This window comes from Dromiciops gliroides, chromosome 2, assembly GCF_019393635.1.
Source record: "Dromiciops gliroides isolate mDroGli1 chromosome 2, mDroGli1.pri, whole genome shotgun sequence".
NCBI lineage: Eukaryota > Metazoa > Chordata > Mammalia > Microbiotheria > Microbiotheriidae > Dromiciops > Dromiciops gliroides.
Window position 1 is genome coordinate 365,775,797 of NC_057862.1, and position 25,800 is coordinate 365,801,596.

The 25,800-nt window shown below is 41.5% G+C and overlaps 1 protein-coding gene across 1 annotated transcript in view; it reads right to left on the reverse strand.

The window, feature by feature from the left end:
- TOP1 (DNA topoisomerase I) overlaps nucleotides 1-24,589 on the reverse strand; it is a 120,921-nt gene extending 96,332 nt beyond the window's left edge. Inside the window, exons 1-2 of the mRNA XM_043986192.1 lie at nucleotides 24,308-24,589; nucleotides 23,673-23,697 (exon numbers count right to left, since the gene is read on the reverse strand). Coding sequence (XP_043842127.1) covers nucleotides 23,673-23,697; nucleotides 24,308-24,340 — 58 coding nt within the window. The 5' untranslated portion in view covers nucleotides 24,341-24,589. The remainder of the gene's footprint in view (nucleotides 1-23,672; nucleotides 23,698-24,307) is intronic.
- Between the last annotated feature and the right edge of the window lie 1,211 nt (nucleotides 24,590-25,800).

A 25,800-nucleotide genomic window follows, 5' to 3' on the forward strand; every position in this document is an offset into this window, starting at 1 on the left:
GGTAAGAACCTAGAATAAAGTCGATCCCAGGCCAAATAAGGCAAAAAGCTTAGTTTGGTCTTTCACATGATAAAGATAATAAAGATCCAAGGCCTAAAGACTTTTTTGTCTTGGACCTGGGGCCTAGGATAGCTACTAAAACTACTTGCCATGAGTCAGTCTGTAAGTGGCTGTTGTAGTGACAGGCCTTTCCCATTTCTAGTCTCTGTTTCTCAGACACAGGCATTGCTATGCTCTCAAATCCCCAAACCATTCGTTTCCTCTGCTGTAGAGTGTACCTTCTAGACCATGGGGTCAGCAAAACTACAGCTGAAGGGCCAAATCTGGCCTGCAACCAGTTTTTATGTAAAAAGTGAAGTTTGCCCACCTCTGTTCTGGATTCCTCCTACACCTTCTTCTACCCCAAGTTTCTCTGAGGCTGAGCACCTCAAAAGCAAGTCATAATGTCTTTTTTTCTCCTTTGATCCCTCTTGGACAACATCCTAAACCTGTCTCCTGTAACCTCCACCGTTAAAACGGCTCCCTAAATTTCAGTTAATCCAACACTACTTAGGAAATGTGGCCAAATTCCTCTGGGCTTTTTCATGAACAGAAAATGCAAGATTTTCCCCCTATTTCTTCCAAAAAATTATTAGGCTGGTAAATTCTGAAGAGGTGCCATCCACTACTTCAAGGTGAGACTACTCAGAAATCCACTGTGAGCTTCAAATGTTATTCTCTTTGCTGCTGTTTTAATGAGTCATCAAGTTAGTTTATCACTTTCTTTTCCCTAATTAAATGGGGCCAATAGCATACTGGCTCATCAATGCTGAGAACATGGGTTTTATTCCACTTGATGCCTCTTATCCAAGTATCCAGGCTTTCCCAAAAGCTAGTGTTAAAAGAAACCAACTTCCCAATTATACTGGTTTCTATTCACATTCAGCCCAGTCTCCTTTACTTACTAAATCATTCTCAACATTGAAAACTGATGCCTATAGTAGCACTTTAGGTCATTTATGAAATGCTTTCTGAATAAAAAGACAAGACTATTCCAATGGAGGTAGCCTGAGGCTTTATTATTCCTGGACTTTCTAGGCTCTTTGAAGACCCTGGCTCCCAGCATAGATAAGGAAGGGATTTTGAGAACACAAACGGAAAATACTTAATGGGGAAAATACTTAATGGTCGATGACCTACCCGAATGCAAAAAAACATCCTTAACAAGAAAGTTTGCATACCTAAATTTTAGTCAAAATGCATCAAATATTATACCCAAATGGAGAAATTAATGCATCGTTTGACCCTTTTAATGGTTAAGAAGTGTGGAGTTGTAAATAAATCACCTTCTGCAAAAGGGTCATAGGCCCACACCTCATCATTCCAGCCTAGAGTTCTATTGCTTTGGGCAGCGATATGGGCAGGTGGGGATTAACTTCCCCCCTGCCAGGTTGCTGCTTTAGACTATCCCATTCAGACTGGAGCCTTCAGGATAAAGAGAAATTGGAGAGCCCTGACTGAGCAGAATTTCAAAGGGCAGAGAAAAACAGATGAAAAATGTGTGCTAAAGCCTGTAAACAGCCAAGTAGATCAACATAAAGAGTTTTTACTTTCATGCTCATCTAGAAACCTTTGACTTTTTCCCCTTCTGTACTTTTCCCTTTAAGGAAGAAAGCAGAATGAACTGCATTTAAGAATCGGTGCTTCTAATGAGCCTGCTGAGAGAATGGTGGAATGGATAGAAATGACCCCAAAACCAACCAGGAAGACTTGGGGTCAAGTCCTGCTCTGACTCACACTGACTGTGTGACCCGGGGCATGTCACTTAACCTCTCAAATGCTCTAGCTCACTGGTGTCGAAAGGAGAATCAGGGGAGGGTGGTGTTCTGAAGACCTAGAGCGTATCAGAGAGGAAAGGGTGATCAACAGCATCCAAAGTTGCAGATAGGCCAAGGAGAATGAGGATTAAGAAAAGGCCACTGAGGGGCAGCTAGCTGGCACAGTGGATAAAGCACCAGCCCTGGATTCAGGAGGACCTGAATTCAAATCCAGCCTTAGACACTTGACAGGTACTAGCTGTGTGACCCATGGCAAGTCACTTAACCCTCATTGCCCACCCCACCCACCAAGGCCACTGGATCTGGCAATTTAAAAAGGTCACTGGTAACTTTGGAAAGGGGAGTTTGGGTGGAATGATGAAATTGGACATTGGAGAGCAAGGGGGTATTGAAAGGATAGGAAGTGGAGGCACCTATTATAGACAATCTTTTCAAGGAGTTCAGTCACAAAAGGCAAAAGAGATATGGATGATAGCAAGGATAGAAGGATCAAGTGAGGTTTTTTTGAGAATGGGGCAAATAGGTATGTCTGTAGGCAGTAGGGAAGGAGTCGATAGATGGGAAGAGACTGAAAGTAAGTAATGGTGGAGATGACGGGGCAATCTGTTGGAGGACATGGCTGGAAAGGGATTACTTGAATAAGTAGAGGGGTTAGCCTGGGTAAGAAGTAAGACCATTTTATCATGTGAAACAGAGCTGAAGAAGGAGAGAGTGGCAGAAGTACCCAAGTGATAGGAGATAAGGAAAAGGGAGTTCACAGCAAATGGCCTCAATTTTTCTGTAAAATATGAGACAAGGCTCTCTGCTGAGAGGGCGTGGGGAGTCATGAGAGGCTTGAGGAGGGATGAAAAAGTTTGGAAGAGCCACTGTGGAGAGTGGGATAGTGAGTTGATGAGGGAAGTATAGTAGTATTACCTAATTGAATTGAGGGCTCAGTGGAGGTTGTATTACATAAATCTGTAGTGAACCGAGGAACAGGTGAGTGATTTTTCTCTAGCTTCATTTAGTAGCATGTGTATAGGAACAAAGGCATGGGGATGGAAGGAACAATCCATGGTTGAGACTTAGCAGGGTATAATCAGTGATATGAGGGCCAAGGAAGTTAGAGAAGAGGACAGTGTAGAGTTGAATTGGTTCACCAAGGGGTCAACTTGGAGAAAAGAGGAGAGTGTGGCTAATGCAGGGGAGATGGCCTAGGAGAGAATTAAGGAGTCTAAGGATTAGAGATCAGAGGGATGAAGAACGGGGTTTGGTAAGGGAAGGAGAGATGGCAAGCCAATAGATTGGCATCAGATACGAGGATTTCAGAATTCTTGAACATGAAGGTGATGTATTCGTGGGTAATGGTAGGACCATTTTTGTTTGTGGCTGAGCTAGGTTGAAGAAACAGGTCATGGGAAGTGAGTAAGTTGAGGATATGAGCTGTTAGGGTGTTTGACAGAAAATTACTATGTATTGTTGAAATCTCCTGGTATGAGAGTAGCAGTTGGGGAGGAGAGAAAAATTGTAAATCAGGTCCTGAACTCCTTGAGGAAGGGAGCAACCTCAAGATCTGTAGACAACAGCTACCAGGATTTTGATTGGGCAGTAGAGATGAAGAGCAGCATGAACCTGAAAGTGGCAACTGAGAATCCCCCACTTTAACCAGCTAGCTGAGAGAAATAAAGGTGCAACTAGTACCCGAAAGGGTAGTCAGGGGGGGCTGTGTCAGCAGAGGGGAGCCCGGTTTCAGTAATAGCTAGAAGATCAAAAGAGGAGAGGAAAATATTTAGGATAAAGTGAAATTTGTTACCTATGGAACAGGCATTCCAGAAGTACGGTGGAGGGATGGTTAGGAGCTTGGGGTAGAAGGGTTGAGGGGGATGGGAATGAAGAATCAGGTGGTGAGATGAGGAATGGGGCTTAGATTATGACCTACAGGGGTTCCGAATCACTGGGATGTGTAGAGTATGACAATGTTTGAATGTAAAGTAGAATGTCAGTTCCTTAAAGGCATGGAGTGATTAATTTTCACCATTATCTCCCCAGCACCTGGGATGGTGCCTAAGCAGTGGAGATCTACGAAGTGTACTGTACTGGTGCCAAACACAGTGCAGATATCCTTTCAACTTAGTCTTGCTCCAGCTCAGAAGTCCGGAACTTCACCAGCCTCAGCCTCCCTAGTATTAGGGATTACAGGTATGCACCACCATGCCAAGCAAAACCATCCAGAAATTGGAAATTTAAAAAGTAATTTACTTATGCAGCAAGTTGTTTTAAGAAGAGCAATCTACCTCAACGTGGGAATAGCTCATGTTTACATGGCTCTTGACAGGTTACAAAGTGCTTTCCTCCCAGACCTGAGAGACAGCGATAATATTGGCACTATCTATTTTACGGATGGAAAAACTTGATGCTCAGAAGTCGCAGCTTGCCCAAGGTCACATGAGCTAAATCTCAGAGCCAGGTCTTCTGACTCCAAGCGTACAACTCTTTCTTTCATACCATACAAGACTGGCCTATTCTGCAGGAGCCACAAAAAAGCCAGACTTCGATACCTTCCTATCTCATCTTCACCCAAGGTAACTGCATGCAGTGGCACTGGCTCATCTGCTAATGTACCTGAAGTACTTGAGTACCTCAAGATCACATTTTGAGAACCATTCCACTGACCTGTGTCAGTGGTTCCATTAAAATCTGCTGCATCTGTCTACAATGAAGATTTATAAAACGGCCTATGTAATTTATAGAACAGATACTTGGGAGTTCACAGCAAGTAAAAAAAAAAGTTCAAAATATGAGTTCAATGTTCAAAACCCTCAACCAAATCTGAGGATTTTTTTAAGCCTGACATCTGGTAGTAGTTAAAGCAGGACAAAGCTCTATAAGGTGGGCATTTCCATTTCATGTATTTCCTTTCTGCAATGAGTCATGCTTTCACAAGGACCTCTCCATCCTGCAAAACCTCCTTTCCCAGGAGGTCAAACTTAAAAAGAAAAGAGGACTTGTCTAACCCGAAAATGAGCCTTCTTAGGCAAGCTAAATTAGAACAGGCCTATTCCTGTAGCCACGAAGGTGAGTCCATTCACATTTTCACTGGCTTGTGCAGTAACAGAGCTGGAAACTTCCTGTTTGGACTTAATAGGAATCTATAGTTCATTATCATCTAGGCCTATTTCCCTAACTCAACATAGTCCCTAAGCTTTAGGTTAGCATCTTTGTGTACCCAGGCAAAAAAGCCAAAACATGACAAAACTGCAACAGGACCTTGCCACTAACCCTTGGTCCCACCCCATTAGGCTGCATATTAGAGCATTCCCCCCCCCATTAACTTCATTATCAACAGTTTTCTGAAAGCCTATCACAAAAGACGATTCATGCTTCAGACATGAAGGGGTATGTATTGTGGTTTGTTTGGGAGTTTTTGGGGGGGAAAGAAGGCCTGCAGTGGCAGCATATTATCCAGTTCTTGCCTAGAATTTCCCTAACTTGTATGGGATTAGACATCTAACAGAGAGCTGGAGAGCTGCTAACTCAACCTGTCTATAAGTACACAACACAAAAGCCTTTTCTTTTTTGTTTTTTGGGGGGTTTTTTGGGCTTTTTTGCAGGGCAATGGTGGTTAAGTGACTTGCCCAGTGTCACACAGCTATTAAGTGTCAAGTGTCTGAGGCAGGATTTGAACTCAGATACTCCTGAATCCAGGGTGGCTTTATCCACTGCACCACCTAGCTGCCCCCAAAAGCCTTTTCTTTTAATGATTAAAATAGATTGTCTCCTGAAATTCTGTAGAACAATGAGTAACTCAAACATTGCATATTTGGAAACACTTAATACAATAATAAAAAAAACCTAGTAAAAGTCCAAGTGTTCTAGAAATGTCTCCCTGCCACAACTCTCATTCTCGTAGAAGCAATTCCAATCATTAGGTTGAACAGCTGCTATAATCTCATGCAAATACAGGACCTGTCCAGAAACGTCTCAAATGAAAATTACCCCAATTAAGTCAGCCAGCCCTCAATGTGAAGGGGCTAAGGAGAAAGAAGACAAAATATTCTATTATGTTACACGATGTGAGGAGACTAAATAAAGGCAGCATGGTAGGGTGGAAAATCTTGGTTTGGTTTAGAGTTGGAGGCCCTGAGTTCAAATCCCAACTTCTATGCTTAATAGCTGACATTTCTATGGGACTCTTAAATTGTGACTCTTGATAAGTCACTTCCTTTATTTGGGCTTCAGTTTCCTCACCTATAAAGTGAGGGAGTTGAGTATTAGATGAGAACAGACAAAGGCCCCTTTCTAGCTCATGAAAGAGGGAATGGGGAGCTGAATCTGAACATCTGCCTTTCCCAAATGTACCCACTTGAGACTGTAATAAATGGTTCAAGGCAAGCCTTAGCTAACCAGAAAAAGCCTTTCCTTTATTTTTTCAATAGATAGCCACTTAGGCTATTGGATGTAACTAAAAAATTACACATGGTATTGTATTCTCCAGTCTTTCCTTGGCTCCATTATTAGGGTTTTGTGGCTGTTATTTTTATTTATTTATTTATTGGTTTATTTATTTAGTCTGAGCCAGTGATCAAGGAAATCCTGGTGAAAGAACTCTTTACACAAGCAGATCTGAAACTTATAGTCTTAAGAGTTGTAGGGGGGGGGGGGGAAGAGTTGTAGGAGCAGCTAGGTAGTACAGTGGATAAAGTACTGGCCCTGGATTCAGGAGGGCCTGAGTTCAAATCAGGCCTCAGACACTTGAGGTTTACTAGCTGTGTGACCCTGGGCAAGTCATTTAACCCTCATTGCTTTGCGCCCCACCCCCCCAAATTGTCTGGGTCACCTGAGAGGGTTATTGACTTGTCCAGAGTCACAAAGCCAACATTGTCAGAGGCAAGACCTCTCTCTACCACTGTAAGACAAGTGCAGCCTCCTATTACGGATATTTGCATGAAAACACTTGTTCAGTTCCTACCCCAAACCACCTCATTCTTAGGTGACATCAGAATTGGTCGGTTAATATGATTATTACAAAGATTACAGTTCTAAAGAGAGAGTGAGTCAAATAGCAACACAGGCAGATAAAGAGCCGTCTGAGTATCCCAAATCATGAAGGCAGTTTTTGGCCTACTTCCTACATACTAAGAGTTTTACAACCTGGATTGAAAAAACAAAGAAAACCCCTCTATGTGATACCTCAACCAAATGAAGAGAGGTAGCACAGGTGTTACAAGACTTTTTTGGGAGTATCTACCAAATGCTAATGGAAGGGGGGGGGGGGGAGGAGGAGTACAAGTCACTCTAGAACTACTACATTAACTATTACAAGACAAATATTGCACCAGGCTCCAAAGGTAAGAGACTAGCCCTGCCCAAAAGAAACTTCTTTCCTGGAGGAAAAGATGTCCCAAGAAGAATATGACTGTGTCTTATAAATAGTATAAAGTGCTTAATAAGTGCTCTGTGAATTAAGGGCCCAAACAAAATATTAATTTTGGAGGACAGACCAACTATGGGATGGAGCAGATGAGAACAATGGTGGGACATGAACATATCTTAATGATGAGTGGGAGTGTGATTGGCAAATGGAGGGCTATTTTGGGTAAGAATAGCAAGAGAATTATATGCAGGCGGACCACACCAACACAACTGAAACCATAGGGTTTCTGTTGGGTAGCAGTAGGAGATAAGGTGGAAAGGAGAATCATAAAATGTCAAAGTGCCAAGGTCAGTAATAATTTCTGAGATTGGTAAATCTAATGGACTTTCCCCCTCCTCTCCTTAGTGCCCTCTCTGACTTCTTTGCCGCATTTTGACTTGGATCACCCTCTTCCTTGGCTAATGCAATATTTATGGGTTTCTTCTTTGACCGCTATTATCTGGCACTTCCATCTTTTTCCTGGACCTTAAATGTGAGTATTCTCTCAGGGTTATCTCAGTGGCTATCCTCTCTTTTCACTCTCTTCTTTGGTAATCTCATGGCTTTAATTGTCACCATTATGCTAATAGATCACAAATCTCTATTTCCATACCCTATTTCTTCCTGGAGTCCTAATCTCAGATTTTCAACTATCTGCCAACTGACAATGAAATATCCAACTGGTACTTCGAAGTAAGTATATCCCCAAATTGAATTCATCTTGCCCTCCCCCCCCAAAACCTGTCGTCCTTTGTAACTGTAAATTGATGACATTATCATCCTTCGAGTCACTTAGATGCACAACTACTCATCTTTAACTCATAAGATGTCAAGTCCTGTCAATTCTACCTCTACCATTTCTCCTATCTATCCCTTCCTTTCACAAACACTGCAACCATCCTAGTTCAAGCTCTTCTCACTTAAAATATATCCTACAGTTTTTAAAACTAATTAGTCAGTTTCCCTCCAATATGCTTCACACAGAGTTCCACCTCAGTCCCTGAATCTAATGTCAGGGACTCTCCATTGCCTCTCAAATCAAGTACAAATTTGTGACTCTGGAATTCAAGGTTCTTCAATCTGATTTCAACCCACTTTTACAGCCTTATGGATACTACTTCCTCTTCACATTAGTACTTTTCCCCTGACCCCCAACCCCAACATCTATTTTAAGTGCTTTTTTCCAAGGCTGAACACTGGGAGAAAATGGTGTCTCTACCACAACTCCTTCCTTGACTCAGCTGACACTCTCTCACCAAACTGATCACAACACACTGCCTATAATTCCTCTTTGCACTTAGTATTCTCCCTTGTACCAGCTATTTTTCTACATACCTCCTCCCTTCCCTCCAATAAAATCTAAGCTCTGAGGGGTCAGGGTCTATCAGGTCATTTGAACATACAGCACCTAGAATGAACAGTGGAAAGGATTTTAGATCCAGTTCACCCCTCTCATTTTACGTACTGTAGAGGCAGAAACTTATTTTAGTTCAGGCTCTTAAAAAAAGAAGCAGTAACAAGACACAAACTAAGAAGCAAAGTAAGAAAGTAAACCTGAAGTGTTTATCTGGAATGTCCTTTAATTCAAGTCAAACATTTTTATTAAGCATTTACCAGATGTCAAGGTATTATGTGATGCACTAGAGATAAAGATGAAAATGATGTTTCCTAACTTCCAGAGGGAGATGACAGTATACAACCTTCTATAACACTTTAAGTAAACCTTAAAGTTTTTCTTCAACTTTGAAAGTAGGCTTGAAAAAGAGAACATACTGTTCCCATCTTATAGATAAGGAATCTGAGGGTCTGTGAGATTAAATGGCCCACAGCCACATCTTGTCAGATCTGGAATTGAAATGTAGGCCTCTTGAGTCCACTGCAGCAGTCTTTCAATACTATATTGACTAATGTGTGAAAACAGCAAAGGAGATATCCAGACAAGACCCAAGAAAGTCCAAGGAAGGACAACCTAATTTTCAACTGAAGGAATTCAGGGAAGGCTTCATAGAAGCAGCAGCAAGTGGGGTCTTGAAAAGAATTTCAGCAGCAAAGATAAGGAAAAGAAACTGTCGAGCTTCTATGTAACTAAAAGCAGAAGGCAGGATTTGATTATGGAATGGTCAATAGTATGCCTTGGCCAGAATAAAGAGTGTGTAAAAGGAAACGATGTGAAATAATGCTAGAAAGGTCACTTGGATGCAATCTAGACTCAGACTGCAAAAGGTGTTTAAGGATTTGCAATTTATTCTATATGAAACGAGACTAGTGAAGGCTTTTTTTAGCAAGAAAGTGACAAACTCTTGCTAATGCAAGATTAATTTGACAGCTATGGGAAGGATAGATTGGTGGAGATGGAGAATACTAGAAGTAGGGTGACCAATTAGTTAATTATAACACTCCAGGTAAGAGGTGATAAGGGTTTAATACAGAATATAGCAGGGCAGATGCAAGATTACAGAAATAGAACTGACTATGAGGGGAGGAAAAAGATAGCTTTCTGACTTGGGTTGTTTGAAGGATGCTAGAATATAAACTCAAACACCATTAAACTATATCTTCAGCTTTACCCAGAGAAAATTTAAAGCACTTTGAGTCAGAACCTCTATGAACAAGAATGGTGTCTCTCATATCCAACTTCTATCCCCTGGTATCCCAGATGAAGAGATCTCGGCTTCTCTGGAGTATTTCTAATACAAGAGACCTAATGTTTTTCCTTTTAATATAATATAGTGGGAAGGACTGCTAGATTTGAGTAAAACTTGGGTTTGAATCCTGCTACTGACACAAAGTTAGCGACGTGGCTATGGGCAAGTCTTCATTTCTCAGTATGTTTCTGTAAAATGGAGATAATGACACTACCCAATTCACAGGTCTGTATTGAGGAAAGTATTATGGAAATGGAAGAAGTTACTCACTCCAAAGGGATTTGGGTAAGTATGCAAAAAAAAAAAATTAAAAACAAATATGAGACACACAGGCTAGACTGCCTAGTTCCTGTTTGTACCTGGCCTGTCCCCACTCAACAAGGATCTGTACTTTTTAGATAAGCCAGAAGAAATCAAAAGGTTTTCAAACTCAGTAAAGAGCTGGCTGCCCTGACTTCAGCATTCTCTGCTACTTTACTCTCTAAGCTGGCAGACCCAAGGTAAGTCTCCACAACTTGGTGACTGCAAACTAAAGTCAATTTTCTTGCTAGTAAAAGTTGCTGCAATTCCTGAGTTTGACCAGACCAAGTTTTCAAACCAGGTTTCTGGAAAAAAAAAAAAGCCTGCCAACGTTTATCAGTTGAACTGTTAAATAGCAAAAGTCTGTGGCTGCTCCTAAAAAAAAGGCTTGTCTAAGAAGAAATAGGATGTGACTAGTTTAATACCTGAAGCATTAGGAAACTCAAATCAACAAAATCCCAATCCCTATACAACTTTGTGCTTTGTATCTTTGATCCTATAGAAATTCATCTACCTAATCCTTCAGCTCCCAGTGGGCCAGGAAGGGTTAATTAACCTTTAAATATTAACATTTTAATGTATAATTTTACAATGCTATTTCCTGGTGCTTTCATGTGGTGATTCTACTCTTAATTTTTATAATCTCTGTGGCTCAACCTGTCAACACAGTAGAATGCTATTTTACTGTAACTTCTTTTCAGACACATTAAGTCTGGAGATTGAGCACATTCTCCCTAATAAAGGGATAATAGCTGGATCTGAAGCTCTCTGTAAACAGATACTTTCTGGTCAGTGAGATCAAATTCAAGGGGAAACTGACTAAAAGTCCACCTCGGATACCTGACTTGTGCAAAGATGATAGAAAACACAGCACTTGCAACTTGGAAAAGTTTAGCTGATGCTAGGCAGCGGGAAACTTCCCCCTCACTCCCTTTCTTCTAGTCTTCCCACTCCTTTGAACATACCAATTTGTATGAAATAAGGATGGGTGATTCACAAGAAAGTACCTGGGCATCCTAGCAAAGAATTAATTGCTTCGAACTCTAATAGATCACACAGTATACAGTTCAGACTGTTCTTCAGAAGAAACATTTGTAGTAATAAGAACAAGATTGTTAAAATCTAACAGAGGCTTGAGAAGCCTTTCTTCCCTTGAAAAATGTTCTCTTCAACACTATTAGCCCTAAACTGAAACTGCTAGAAAGTACCTCCCACCAGAAGAACCCACTCACTATTAGCACAGCAGCTAGGGCAACCAGAACGAGAGGCAAATTTAAACACACACACTCACACACTCACACACTCACACACACACTCTCTCTCTCTCTCTCTCTCTCTCCCTCTCTCTCCCCCTCTCTCTCCCTCCCTCCCTCCCCTAAAATAAATGTCAACTCCCAGCTTATTATTGGTATACTACAGTTGAAGAAATACAAAAACACTGTAGCCTCTGTTAATCCTAAAACCATGAAAACCGGCTAATGGAGGAACTTACTCTAAAAAGGCAACTTGTTTTTTTCTTCCTAAATAGAAATCTCAATTAAAGCTTTCCAAATAGATTTCCTAGTCTCTTACACTAATCCATAACATTATACAATGAAAAGTAGCAGTTATTTACCAGAAAAACAACACAAATAAAGAAATCACATTTGGTTTATGGAAGTCATACACAAATTGACACTATAAAAGACTTGATGGCTATAGCAGGCCCAGACTTCAACTTTTCTCATTGATCCCCTCAAATATGTAAACAACTAATCACATTAAATGTATGCTTCGAACAGTTTACAATTAAGAGGGCTTAAACAATTCAACTCCTGTTTTAATTCTACTTGAAAAGGGTTTTGGGGGAAGAATCAAAGGACAGGGTCTTAATGTCTTAAGCAAGTGAAAACTGGCTTAGGACAAGACAAAGTTGAGGTGTCTTCAAATAGGAGCCCTGACCTGGCATTTCCAGCAGTAATAAACTCAAATAGAAAGCAGGGCCACTCGACAATACAAAAGAATCCCTAAAGGCCTCAGATTGACTCAGAAAATCATATACTGACATTATCTATGTTTTATTGTATTTCCCAATTATATTTTAATGTAGTTCTTCAGGCAGCACTTGGGAGTGTTGTGGGCCACTGCTATTTGACACATCTGACTTATAGCACAGTGAGGATATTATTTTTGAAGAAGGTTCTTAAAAATGTCAGATTAGTCTACAAACAGATTTTCCCTTGAGTATATCTCTTATGCTGTTTCTTGTCCTCAAGATCTCCCATTTTTAGGGTTGCTTTGTAAGATTTACTTACACAGTAAGAGTTACCTGTCAGTTTTAAAATTTGCTATCCATATTGCAAGTTGATAGTTTTGCTTTTTTTTTAAATAAACAAGCATTTATTAAGCACTTATATTGTGCCAGGCACTCTGATCAGTGCTGGCACTACAAAGAAAAAGCAAAAACAAGCCTTATTCTCAGAGCTTTTATTTTTTATTTTTTTAATAATAACCTTTTTCATCAATTACTTTGTAAGAGACCACAGACAGTCCAACCTTGCTCAAACTAGGGAATGACAAGGCTTTCACAGATACATGGCCCAGGTTATTCTGGGTTCTCATTAAGCAGAACTTCCTAAAAAACAAACAAAAAACAAAACAAAACAAAAAACCAACTACAAAAAGACAACTTCAAGCCATTTAGCTATTAAGGAGCAACTAGAATTTTCAACCATTACTGAAACTTGGGCTGAACATAGAGATAATTGACACTCTTCTCAATGGTGAAAATTATATGAAGCTATTTTTCTACATCAATCTGAGTTCTTACTTCAAATCTGTTTTAAGGGTCTGACATTTGGATGTTAAAAAGAAATTGGCAAGAAGTTATTAGATGGCCCATCAAAAAACTATTTGCATTAAGATTTGAACGTATAAATAGGAAAGTTGATTTTTGGTGTGCTGATCACAGAAGGCTCTCAGCCTGCTAGTTAAAGACTTTTTATATGGTCTTTCCATATATAGCCCCTGCTGTCAAAAAGAAACCTTTAGTTTCATGGTAAAAAAAAAAAGTCTCCTTCAAACCATAAATAATGAAAATTTGGCATTTCAGTTTATAAAATATCTGTAACCTAAAGCTCTAGAAAGCTTAGCAGAAAATCCATTGAGTGCTATTAAAAAATCTGTAAATTAGCTGTAAAACAGACTTTACTAACCCCGTTCCAAGTAGACAACTTTGCTTCAAGAGGAGGTAATTGACACTACCTTTACCAAAAGCACCCAGCTTTCAATAACCCTTAGGATTCCCACAGAGGTCATGCTTGCCATCTAAGCTGTGGGTGGTAGTGAGTTTTGTTGCTCAGGAGGTAGGGGCAACTTCCTGGGGTTTTCTGACTACCTGTAATTGTCTCCTCCAACAAAATGATCTTTAAAGCAGCAACTAATGATTGTCAATAGCAAAAAAAAAAAAAAAGCCAATAACGTTTAACTGAAAATTAACTACACAGGAGATGAAGACACAGCAAAAAAAAAAAAATTTAAAAATCTGAAATCAAAATGCAAATATAGCTTCAAGTTTTGCATGGGGTTTTATCTTTCATATAAGATTATGGAAAGAACCTGTAATTGATTTAGCCTTGCATCAGGATATTTGTTGTAAAAATTCTAAATTCCAAATTGTTTAGGACCAAAAGCTGATCTAAACTCTAGTCTTCCTTATTCCAAGTCCAGCTCTCTATCCCCATGGCATATTGCCTCTCATATGAAATTAAGCTAATTTATAAATGGACTCTACCAAACAGCACCTGTAACATTATTATTTTAGGTAACTCCTGTTTTTACCAAATAGTCATGTAGTTTCCTCCTCTCCCTCGTTATTTTTTACCTGTCTCCTGAGCAACAAGTTAGGGCACCTTATCTACCTCTTCCATAGCCCTCAAAAGTTGCCTCTAGGAGAACAGCTTAAAGAGTACCCTCATCCAATTCTTTCTCCTTTTATAAAAAAGATAAATGAAGGGGTGGCTAGGTGGCACAGTGGATAAAGCACCGACCCTGGATTCAGGAGTATCTGAGTTCAAATCAGGCCTCAGACACTTGACACTTACTAGCTGTGTGACCCTGGGCAAGTCACTTAACCCTCATTGCCCCGAAATAAATAAATAAAGCCCAGAAAGATAAAGTGACCCAAGGTCATGGGGGGAGGGGGGGTGGATGGATTATAACAATGCTGGGCTCCAAATCCAGTACTTTCCACTATACCATGAGTTGGTTTTCTGTGCACTAAAGATGCACTCCTACTTGAACTGAACAAGAATAGCTTTGGAGTTCACAAAGTGCTTTAACCCCAACCAAGTTGTGGGGTGTGTAGAACAAGTATTATTTCCATTTTACAAAGGAGGGAATGGTCTTCCAAGGTCACCTAGCCAATAAGGAGCAGAGCTAGGACTTGTAATGAGGCCTTCCGAAGGTATGTTCTGTGCTCCTGTCACACCACTGGGCATCTTTATTACAACAAAAATTCACACCCATGTAGAAAGATGGGGAAAAGATGTTCAGCCCTGTGTAGTAACAGGGAAAGTTAAAACATTTCACCCAATTTGCTTTTCAACAGTATAAAGATTTGAAAGGGAATAGCTACAAATAGGTCAAAATGAAGCTGTATTTAACTCTGTTGGATTTTTCTGCTTACCTACTTTCCAAGAGTAGAATGTCATCTTGGGGAAGCCATAGGGGAAGAACATTGGTTCTAGAGCCAAAGAACCTGCCTTCAAATTCTACTTCTGACACTCCCCAGCATGGGCTTTGGTTCCCTCACTTGGAAAATGAAGGCCTCTTCTTTCAACTCAAGAGCTAAGATTCTATGAGCTTTAAATGTTAAGAGGATAAAGAATAGTATCACAAGTCAGTCACTAATTTAAATGACAGAGCTAGAATAACTTCTACCAAGATCTGAGGCACTAGGTAGCAGGTAAATGGAAGATCAATAAAAGGGTGAGGGTCAATCCTGTTTTAGCTTCAAAACAAGCCTGATGATAGTTCCATAGTTCCCCGGGTAGAGACAGCTGAGAAAGAAGGCCATTCTCTCCAAATGAGAAACTGGCTCCTGCAACTGAGTTTTTGTTATATCAAATTCTCTCACTACTATCTCAAAACACTTCACTTTTGTCTGGTCATTCTCCAAAGGTCAAGCAAAGTTGGGAAGTGGTATGTGTGGAGCTTAAGTCACTTGAGGTGTTAGCTTACTCCAAGAAATTCTGGTTCTCAAAATGTGATCTCTGTACCCCAAATACTTCAGGTGCATCAACAGATAAGCCAAAAATGGCACGGTATGCTTAATTAGTCAACGCAGGAGGTGAAAGAGTAGGGACATTATTTCTTCTGGCATATTATTGCTGAAAACATTGATCCCAACGAATTGAAAGTTGGCTAAGAAGTCTGACCTAAGATGAGCCTGCCCAAAGGAAGAAGTTACATGAAGTTTTACTAAAGGAAATATAGATCATGAACTGTTAAGAGCCATAAAGGACCTTAGATCATTTAGTCCAGTTCCTTCATTCTACAGAAGGAATGGAAGCCCTTGAGGAACAAACTCTAGGTCATATAGCTAGTTTGTAGTTGAAAGAGAACTAAAATCTAGTTTTTCTGACTTCAAATCTATCTAGTGTTCTTTCTACTGCCCAAGTGCCTCTGCCATACTAATCTTTCTCTCTAATATATGCCAGTGTGCAAAGCTTCAGCACACCCACCAAACTTCTTGTTCCCACAGCTCAAGTAACTCTGAGTAGAACAAGTTGAAGGTGTTTGTTTCCCTATGAAACTTAGGTGGCATAACTGGTCTGAATCAAAGCAATACTCTAAAACCAATAAAAGAACCATTACTCTGTTTTGGGGTGTTTTTTTTTGGCAGGGCAGTGGGGGTTAAGTGACTTGCCCAGGGTCACACAGCTAGTAAGTGTCAAGTGTCTGAGGCCAGATTTGAACTCGGGTACTCCTGAATCCAGGACTGGTGCTTTATCTACTGCGCCACCTAGCTGCCCCCAGAACCATTACTCTGGAGTGAACTGAGGCTATGATTTGGTCCAAGACCTAATCTTCCTAATATTAGTGTCTTGTCATGTGGATGCAAAATGCCCAAATGACATTTGTAGCCAAGACGTTTATAATGAATAGCAGCACTAAGATTTCACCTTTCACCATATCCCATTAGCAGCAAAGTACAGTTTGTTATGTATTTGGATTCCAATACTGTAAAACTGAAAAAAAAAACAGTTTAAAATTCTAGTTTTGTACTCAATAGCTCCCTAGTTCACAGGGAGCTGGTCCCACAGTTACTAGGTCATCAGTCATCTGGGTAACTGGGCTTAAGACAGAAATAAGAATGTCTATGTTATGCAAAAGTACATAACTAGGACCTTGGTCTATATAGCCAAGACAAAGATTTCATGAGCAAGTGTGAAAAAGACCCTATAATAGTTTTGCTAGACTAGTTCTAGTGAATTTCCTTTCCTTCCTAAAGAGAGATCTTAAGTAACTTTAGGTACTCAGAAAGAAATTACTAACCCTAGCACAATCAATTTGGGTTCAGCTCAAAGAGTAAAGCTTTTTTTTTTTTAACAAAGGAAGAGAATTTTCAAAGTTGCAAACTATTTCAAATAATTCTTCCTAAGGACCAAGTGGCAAAATTATTAATACAAGAAAATAAAGGTGTTGGCCAGATAGATGATAACCTCTTTATAGCAAGAACATGAAAAGAGGAATCAATTTTTTAAAAACTAGGAACAAAAGATGGAAACCCAGGCCGGAAACACACTCTTGTGTCTTTAAATGATGAAATTGGAGGGGAAGACTTATACCCCTTCACTTAAAAACTACAAGTATATATTAATGACATTCCTGAATGTCACAGCCATTTGGATAATGATAGCTTTCACCCTTTGATAGGGTAACTCAGCTTGACAACTTTCATCTGATCTATTTATTCAATAAACCTCAGCTATACTATGACTTTCTCCTCCATTAGCTTTATTCCCGAGTGTTTGAAAACTACTCTGTTATAGTAGATCTTGATTAAAGTTTTCTTTTCTGTCTTCCACAGATATACAAATGGAAAGCAGTTCAAAATCAGACAGACTTGTAAAAATGAGCAATCCCTATCCAGTGAAAAGTCACAACTACAGTAACATGGTAAGATAGTAAAAGATAGCCAAAAGCTCCCCCCCCCCAATAAAGTTGCCCCTTTCCTGTTTAATTCCATTTTTCACTTGGCAGGCCTAACATCTCTCTTTCCTTCCTCCTCCCCTCAAATACCCAAAGGGGGAAAGGTACAAAGCTGCCACCTGTGCTACTTACTTAGAACCAATGAAATTAAATTTCATTCTATTGCTACTTGTCTCCCCCATATCTGAAACCCAACTTGGAAAATGTGTCAAAGACAGCCTATTAAATAAAGGTGACTGGTTTTGCAAAGAAACAAAATGTATAGAAATATTGGTTCACAAGTTACCAGTGACGCCTTATATACACTGGTAGCATACTAGGAAAATATGCAAGACTTGGAGGTAGAAGACTAATCTGGGCATCCAAGGCATTCTCTGTCACTTTTTACCTGTGTGACCTTAGAGGCAAGTTACTTCACCGCTAACCTTTCTAGAACTCAGTTTCCACATCTGATGACTTCATGTTAGACTTCACCACCCCTGAGGTTCCTCACAGCTCTACATATAGGATGCTAAGATTTCAGACAGATCTCTAACATTTACTCCATTCAGGCTTCTCCCCTCCTAATTTTGTCAAATTCTAAATAAAAAGAAGTCCCAGAAATAGGTACAATGAAATCCACTAACAAAAATCGTTATCCTTTTGCCCTTTCCTAGACCATCCTGTGATGGATGTGCCAATAAGTCACTATATAGCTAAGAGACTGCTAGAAACATAGAATTTGAACCAAAGGCTAAACACAACTGATTATTTGGAGCCTAAAAACAGTTTACTGGGATGTCACAGGTCTTTTAAATGACTTATCACCGAAGACCCTCAGGTATCTATATTTCCCCTCCTAAAATCTTACATTTGTAATGGCTTATTCAAACTGGAAGTAAAATAAATAATAAGTTAAGGGAAGGCTCTCAGCAAGGCGGAAGTATACAGGGAGAAACCCAAGTGATGCAATGCAAAAGAGATCACTAAAAACTTAGTTTCAAAAAGAAGCTAAATTCTCCAAATAAACTTAAAACTTAAAAGTCTGGGGACAAAAGCATTCATTTTCCCTCTGTTGTATTTAGAATAATCCTTTATATTTGGATAGCACCTTTCAAAGTACTGTACATCTATTATCTCACTTGATCACCAACAACCCTATGAGGAAGGTAAAAGAAGGCCAGGGCAGGTAACAATTCAGAGATTCTTTTCTGAAGTCACACATCTACAAATTGGTAAGGCAAGGAATGAAAAGCCAAGGCTCCTGACTCGGGCTCTTTCCACTACAACAAACTGTTAAAGAGCCCAAATTATATGCATGTATGTGTATACACACATGCTCACCCTTATCAAGCTTTTTACAAATTCAGTTATCTCCTTGAATTTAACATTGTACAACCACATTATAATCTGAAGAATCCCAAAAGCAAATTGTTAAATAAGAAGTTGAAATCATTCCCCACACTTTACAACAGGCACCTCTGGAATAGAACACACACCTATTAATAAATCATGTATGCTACCGTAAAGATCATCTAACATGAGCCATAAGACCCTAATTACAGACTGTAAGGTGGTCAGGGCATCCAACTAACACTGTTGCAAAACAAAATTCGATCAAGTTAAGAATAATACCCTGAGAGTGGAGAGGACTTGGGCTTTAGATGACCAGCTTTTGGATGGGAAGGTCAAGAGTCCTTGACCCTTCTATAGAAGGGCACTAAATCAATATGACCTGGAGCAAATAAATGAATCTTATGACTCAAGTCTTCACAATTTAACTTCAACAGTGGAAATTACCCTTATCAAGTCAGCTGTATAAATAGCTACTTGCCTCATCTAATCGTGATTATTCCAGGAAAATACAATGTCCTGTCTCACTTATTCTATCACTCTAAACAACACACACACACTCGCATTTATTTATTCATCTATTCATTCACACAAACACACACACTATGTCAGAGAATAGAACACAAGTAAAATTCTGTGGCCTATAAAACATTTAAGTTGAAGTGGCTAAAAACAAATTTTAAAAGACCTCTGATTTTAGACAGCCAAACCCCAGGATTAGTCAAAGGCCTAAGTGAACAGGCCCCTATAAATGCTGCCTTGTACTGGCTGCTGTATTGTTTCCTAGCCCCTCCGTTGTATGGAAAAGTCAAATCTCAATGTATCCTGGGCCTGTGGGTTAGAATGAAATACTCTATTATCTATGCTGTCTCTCTAACCCAGACACTCAAAAGTTGGCTAAACTCAGAAATGTACTGGTACTAGCCCAACAGCAACTATACTAGTTTCCCCCTTTTAAGAAAACCCATTTTTTTAAAATCTGGATTTTCTTGAGGCAGTATGACATAGTTGATAAAGCACTGGACCAGACCAGAGTTTCAATTAGACTGACACCTACCCCAGCCATATGTCCAAGTGTAAGGCTCTAAAACCTCTCTAATTTTCAGTTTCCTCAAATGGAAGAAGGGGCTAATAATAATAGCACCTACCTCAAAGGGGTTTTGTATGGGTCAAATTAGACAACTTACAACCTACATAAAGTACTTTATATACCTTATAATGATATATAAATGTCAACAGTTATGTATTGTTATATTATCATCATCAAATCCAAGACAGGTCTAAATTTGTGAGATCTAGTAGACTGACAATTCAGAAAAATACTTTTCAAAGTAGTGTGTGCAGACTCCCAAAAACTTCCCAGTACCCAAAAGACGAATAGAATTCTTGTTGCAGTAGAAATGGAAATGACACTGTAACCTGATACCTAATATTGGTTCTCAAAGTTTTTACTCTTAGGACCTCTTTACATCCTTACAAATTGAGGACCTTTTCTTTATGTGAGTTATCTCTGTCGATATTTGCCATATTTAAAATTAAAACATCTTCGTATTACTAGGAAAACAGTTTCAACCTCATGGACCCCTTGAAAAGGTCTCAGGGATCACCAGGGGTCCCCAGAACACACCAGGAACCTCTGCCTAAGGAGTTGCAAATGCCAGGTCCCACCATTCCTTAGCTTAAAAACATGGACGAGGAATTTAGAAATGGGGAAAAATGGATTCCCGGAACAGAAGGCTGCACCCATCAGCTTGTCTCTGCCATTAGCACAGAAATAAAAGTAACTATTAGCATCAAGTACAATTTGTGCTTAATTCCTTCCATCCAAATCTAATCCATTAAGCTACCTGGGATCAAAACAACAGGATGTAAAATCATGAACAAATAGTATTACCTACAATAAATATGTCAAAATATTTTACTTTGCTATACTACAGTGAATCTAAATATCAGTGATGGGGGTGGAGTGGTGGAGCAATATGACAATTCTAAGTCCTCTGAAGCAGTAAAAGATCATTAGTGGCCAGGAATTGTTCAGCTCAACATGCCCTTCACACCATTTTGAGTAAATAATACGATGACCAATATGGGGATACTTCCTTAGCACTGAGGAAGCAGAGTGAGAGAGATGTTCTAATGCCTTAAGCACCTGAAGTCTTACTTCACAGTAAACTTCTTTAAAGAACAATAATGCTTTTCAGAGATAAAGATTCTTTTCAGCAGCCAAAAATAGGCCAGAGAATAAAATATGTGGTTCCAAACTCAACACAAATCACAACAATAAACCTAAAGTACAAGTAGTTTAGGGTGGGATAGAATCCATTTTTATACTTGATTGGGGTAAAAGTGAAGAAAGGAGCTGATCCAAGTTATAAGCATAAATTTGCACTGTCTAATTTGTAAATAGGGCTAAATCCACCCCTAATAAAGATCAACTTAAACCTGTCTAATTCAAAGACCAGGATTAAGACAATAACGTTCATATAATTGGACTTTGATGTTTCCCTTAGAAAAACAAAGCCATGTAGAATTCTCTAAGGTGGTCAGATAATTCTTAGTTACCTAAGTAGCATTTGATAATGCCAGAAATAGATTGCTAGCACTGTATCCTTCCTTTAGACCAAGGCTTCTTAAAAATTTTCCACTGGAGACCTTTTTGCCCCAGCAATTTGTATGTGACCCTGGGTATATAGGTATATAAAATAGGTATACAAATCAAACATTTACTGCCGAAATTTTTCTCGACCCCTATATTCAGTTACACAACCTCATATGGGATCATACTGCAACAGCTTAATAAGCTTTTCTTTAGACTATGCTCATAAAGAAAACAACTTGAGTGGAACACTTCGAATTTTGGGGAGAATCCTCTGCTAGAGAAGCTGATACCAAAAAAACACGTAAAAATGTGATGTCACCAAATCTTCCCCTGCAGCCTTTTCTTAACCTCCTAAAGTGTTCATATCATTGCTGATACAGAAACTAAATGCATATGTCCTCATCATTAACAAAATCTGTTTGCAGGGAGATAGAGCTTGGCCTTTACAATCATAATAGCAAAGTCAGTATGCCAACTTGAATAAAAAATTGCTAGGACTATAATCCGAACACCCAGCACACAATTTACCTTGACTTTTCCTGTGTGCAGTCTAGGTATAATCCTTGGAGCTACCCTAAACATCAGTACCATTCTGAAAACCTTGTTCTAAATATCAGATACATGCTTACTTACCCTCAGCTTCTCAGCCCAAAGATTTTTCTCCACACTAAAACCTCAAAGAGGAGAAAGCCAAGTATTTCCAAGTTCCCATGCAGATTTCTCTATCAGACCCCAATTTAAATTAAAAAAAAAAACACCTTAAAATTTTCCTTTTGGGTTGTTTTCTGGGAAGCCAGTCTCCCTTTTCAGACTGCTTTTCTCTGTAGCCCTTAAAAGTCTGGCTTAAATGGACAGTAAAGAAATTCTTAGTTCTCTTAAAATTCTCTACCAGTAGGGAACAGTCTTCTACTCAATGCCCCATTTCACTGCTGCACAAGACTGTTTCGAACTAAGCAGGCCAACATGATGGACTGCTTACTACAAGATCCAAAAACTCAGCAGAAGCCTCTTAACACTGAAGTAGCTAAACCCAGGCTAAATTGAGCAGGATTTTGTACTTATAGAAGATAGGTACAGGGCCAAGGCTAACCAGTGGAAAGTGACAAAATGCTGTATAGTGCACATCTTTCTCCATTTGACTCTCCTCTTCGCAAAAATGAACCATTCTTTTATTGGGAAAAATTCCCTCTTAGTGGAAATCGAAGGAATAAACTAATGCATTAACTTTTCAGAAAAGGGTTAGAAAGCAACTAACATAAAGAAAAAGCAAGACAACCCTCAGCTCCTGAAAGTCTGTGGTTCCTATGTAGTCCCAAAGAGAAAGAAATGGATAAATATTGGTCTACAGATGCTTAGAGCTGAGGCAAAAGTATTAGCCACACCGGACTTTGGAGAAACAAAATCCTCTTTCTCTCACAATTCCGAAGACAGGTCCTGGAGAACCTCGAATCATTTTCAGGTTGTACTTTAAAATACCTTCCAAAGCATCTCTTTCTAGGTGCCCTAATCCACATATACAAGTTCTATCCCCACGTGCTAATTGTCTATAAGTAGTTACTAGAATAAAACAATTCCTAAGCTTGTTTTTCCCAATCCCCAGGGCAAGCAAACTCACAAACTTTTTGGAAGGGGGCTATATTATTAGAGCACGTTTTCTTCCCCCTCTTTGTTCAGAGCTCTCAAAAAATGATGCTCCACAGATGATGTATTTAGTTTTAGATTTATTATCACAAATCTCTATGCAAGATAAAAAGGTAATATAGATCTTATAGAAAAGACAAAGCAACAGTTGCAAAACTGACCTTTCATTTTAGAGGGAGGAATAGAAACAAACCAGATGCAGAAGGAGAATGAAAAAAAAATAATGTAAGCTTCTTTAAAAAAGAAGAAAGAAAAAAATCAAACTCTTCCCTCTCTCTCTCCTTTCTAGTAAGGCCGGTGATTTATAGGGCTTTTCTCTGCAGAAAGCTGCTCCTGGGCAGCTCTAGGAAGGAGCTGAGGGAGGGAGAGAAAGACACAGACACAGAAAGAAGAGGAGAGAGAAAAAGAAAATGGCGCAGAGACTAAGTCCTGACTGTCGACAAGGCGACTTTCCAGGGGGGAATCCAGGCCCTGAAAGGCTCCCAGGCGCCGGCTCGGCGGGGATCGGGGGCCTCGGCGGCCCCCTCTAGGGCGGGCCGGAGTCCCCGGGGGGCTAGGAGCCCCGCAAAGGGGCGGTCGGGGCGGCTCGATGGGAACAATGGGGCCGGTGAGCGAGGAGCCGGGACTTAGTCTCTGGGACGCCATGTCTGTCCTTTCCCATCCGCAGCCGGGGAGAGCCGGGCGGCGCGGGCGGGCCTCTCCCCACCCCCCGGGGGCAGGGGGCCCGACTCGGGCCCGGGGCGCACACTCACCATTCACTCGGAAATCCGCATCGATCTGTGGGGAGGGAAAGGAGAGGAAATCAAGCCACCAATAAATAAGACACACGGGGTCGGGGTGGGGGTGGGGGTGAGCCGGGAGAGGAGACTTTGGCCGGGGCGGGGGGGTGGGGGGAACTTAAAAGGGTATGACCCCCTCCCTCACTCACGGAGGGGGGGGGGCGCGCAGAGAGCCGGGCACGGTGGGGAGGGGGCTCGCCCTTTCAAACTTTAACTTCCCGGCATTTCCAGCCCGCCGCCTCCAGGGCGCCCCCCCTCCTGCTCCTGCCAGCTCGGATACCCCAAAGCAAGAACCCCCTCCCCCCCACACTCTCCAGACCCCCCCACGTCCCGGGGTGGGGAGAGGGGGAAACCTGTCATCACCCCCGGCTGCCAAACGTCAAAGATGGAAGGGGAGGGCAAGCGGAGGGAGCGTCCGGGGGAGGCAGGCCCGGCTCTGGGGGAAGGGGGAAGTGGGAAGCCGGCTCTAAGAGGAGCCGGGCCCGGGGGCGCCAGGAAGCCGAGCCCCGGGGCGGGGGCGGAGGAGCCGGGGGCAGCCGGGGACCGGGAACTCGGGGCGTCGGGGGCAGCCGTGTCCCGGGATCGGGGAGATCCGAGGGCCGGCTTACCTGGGAGTCGTTGTGCAGTTGATCCCCGCTCATGTCGGACGTAGCCGCGGCACCAGCAGGAGTGAGAAGGGGGCGGGGGAGAGGAGGCACAGACCGCTCGGACCCCGGCCTAGGGTAAGGAGATCAGGCCCCGGAGCAAAGGCGGCGGCAGGCGAGTGAGGCCGAGGAATCAGCTACAGCAGCGGGAATGGCGGCGTCGGCAGCGGCAGCGGCGGCAGCAGCAGACACTGGGGAGGGAATGAAGCTCCGAGGAGTTGTGTAACAGACTAAGTTCGCATTTCTTCCCACTGCGCCTGCGCGGCCGCTTTTAAACACGACCCGGCGAGAGGGAGGGGGGGGGGGCGAAACAGGAAGGGAGGGGGGGAGCACGGTAGGAGGGAGGAAGAAGAAGAAAACCAGCAGCCTTTAGGGAAACTGGCTTGGCTCTGGGAGAACCCGCCTCTCGCTACTCAAATGGCTGGTTCTGATTTGCATCTCAAGCCACGCCCCACGTCGAGACAGCCCGCCCCCCCTCCAACCACTCCACCCAGCGCGGAGCTTCATTTGCATAAGGAACTCCTCCTTTCACCGCTCACCGGGTGTCCCGGCTCTTCTCCTGCTCTCCTCCCCCACCTCCCCAACCCTGTTCTCGGAACCAGAGCCCGCCGGCTGTACAGGGCAAGGAATTGAAGGGGCTCCTTACGGCGTCCCCAACCCCCGGCCCCGCGCAGTGCGCAGGCGCTTCTGGCCACGCTGGGGCCTCCGGAATTGCTGAGCGCCGACAACGTGGTTGGGTTTTAAAGACAGGCAAGCCTCAAGCAACAGTAGTCACCAGTTAGGGAGCTTTTGAACCTGCCTGAATTTTAAGTGTTAAATTTGCAGTTCACTCTTAACACACACCCAGTACCCGAATCCAAACGGTATCCTCCCTGGGGAGTGATACCTTTCCTAGTTAAGTACCCTCTGCTGTAAAACGAGAGGTTTGGACTGAGGATCTCTAAGGCCCCCTTCCAGGCGCTAAAGCCTGTAATCCTAGGATCCCCAACACTCACCGCCTGGCCATTTCCTTAGAACTGGAAGGAAACTTAGTCCAAATCCCTTATTTTACAGATGAGAAAATCGAGGCTCCAAAACGGACTTGTCCAAGGTCACAGAGTCAGTCACTGGCAACGCTGCAACCCCAAATGCAGGTTTCTTGACTCAGAACATTGCAGAGCCCAATTAGGACAATATCTCAACGTCTTCAAGTATCACTGAAGTCCCTCCCAGCTTTCGATTCCTATGATCTTCGGTACTCAATCAATTCATGCTGATTGATTTTAGTTTCTCCTCTGGCAAGAAGAGTGTGTCAGGGGAAATGGAGATGCCCACAAGTGGTTTCCCCGAGGCATGGTGACCATTGCCAGGACTTAAGTGCTTTAAACACACACACACACACACACACACACACACACACACTCTTACACTTTTCAGTGGAAAAGTAATAGACTATAAATTCAGAAAGAGGCATAAAT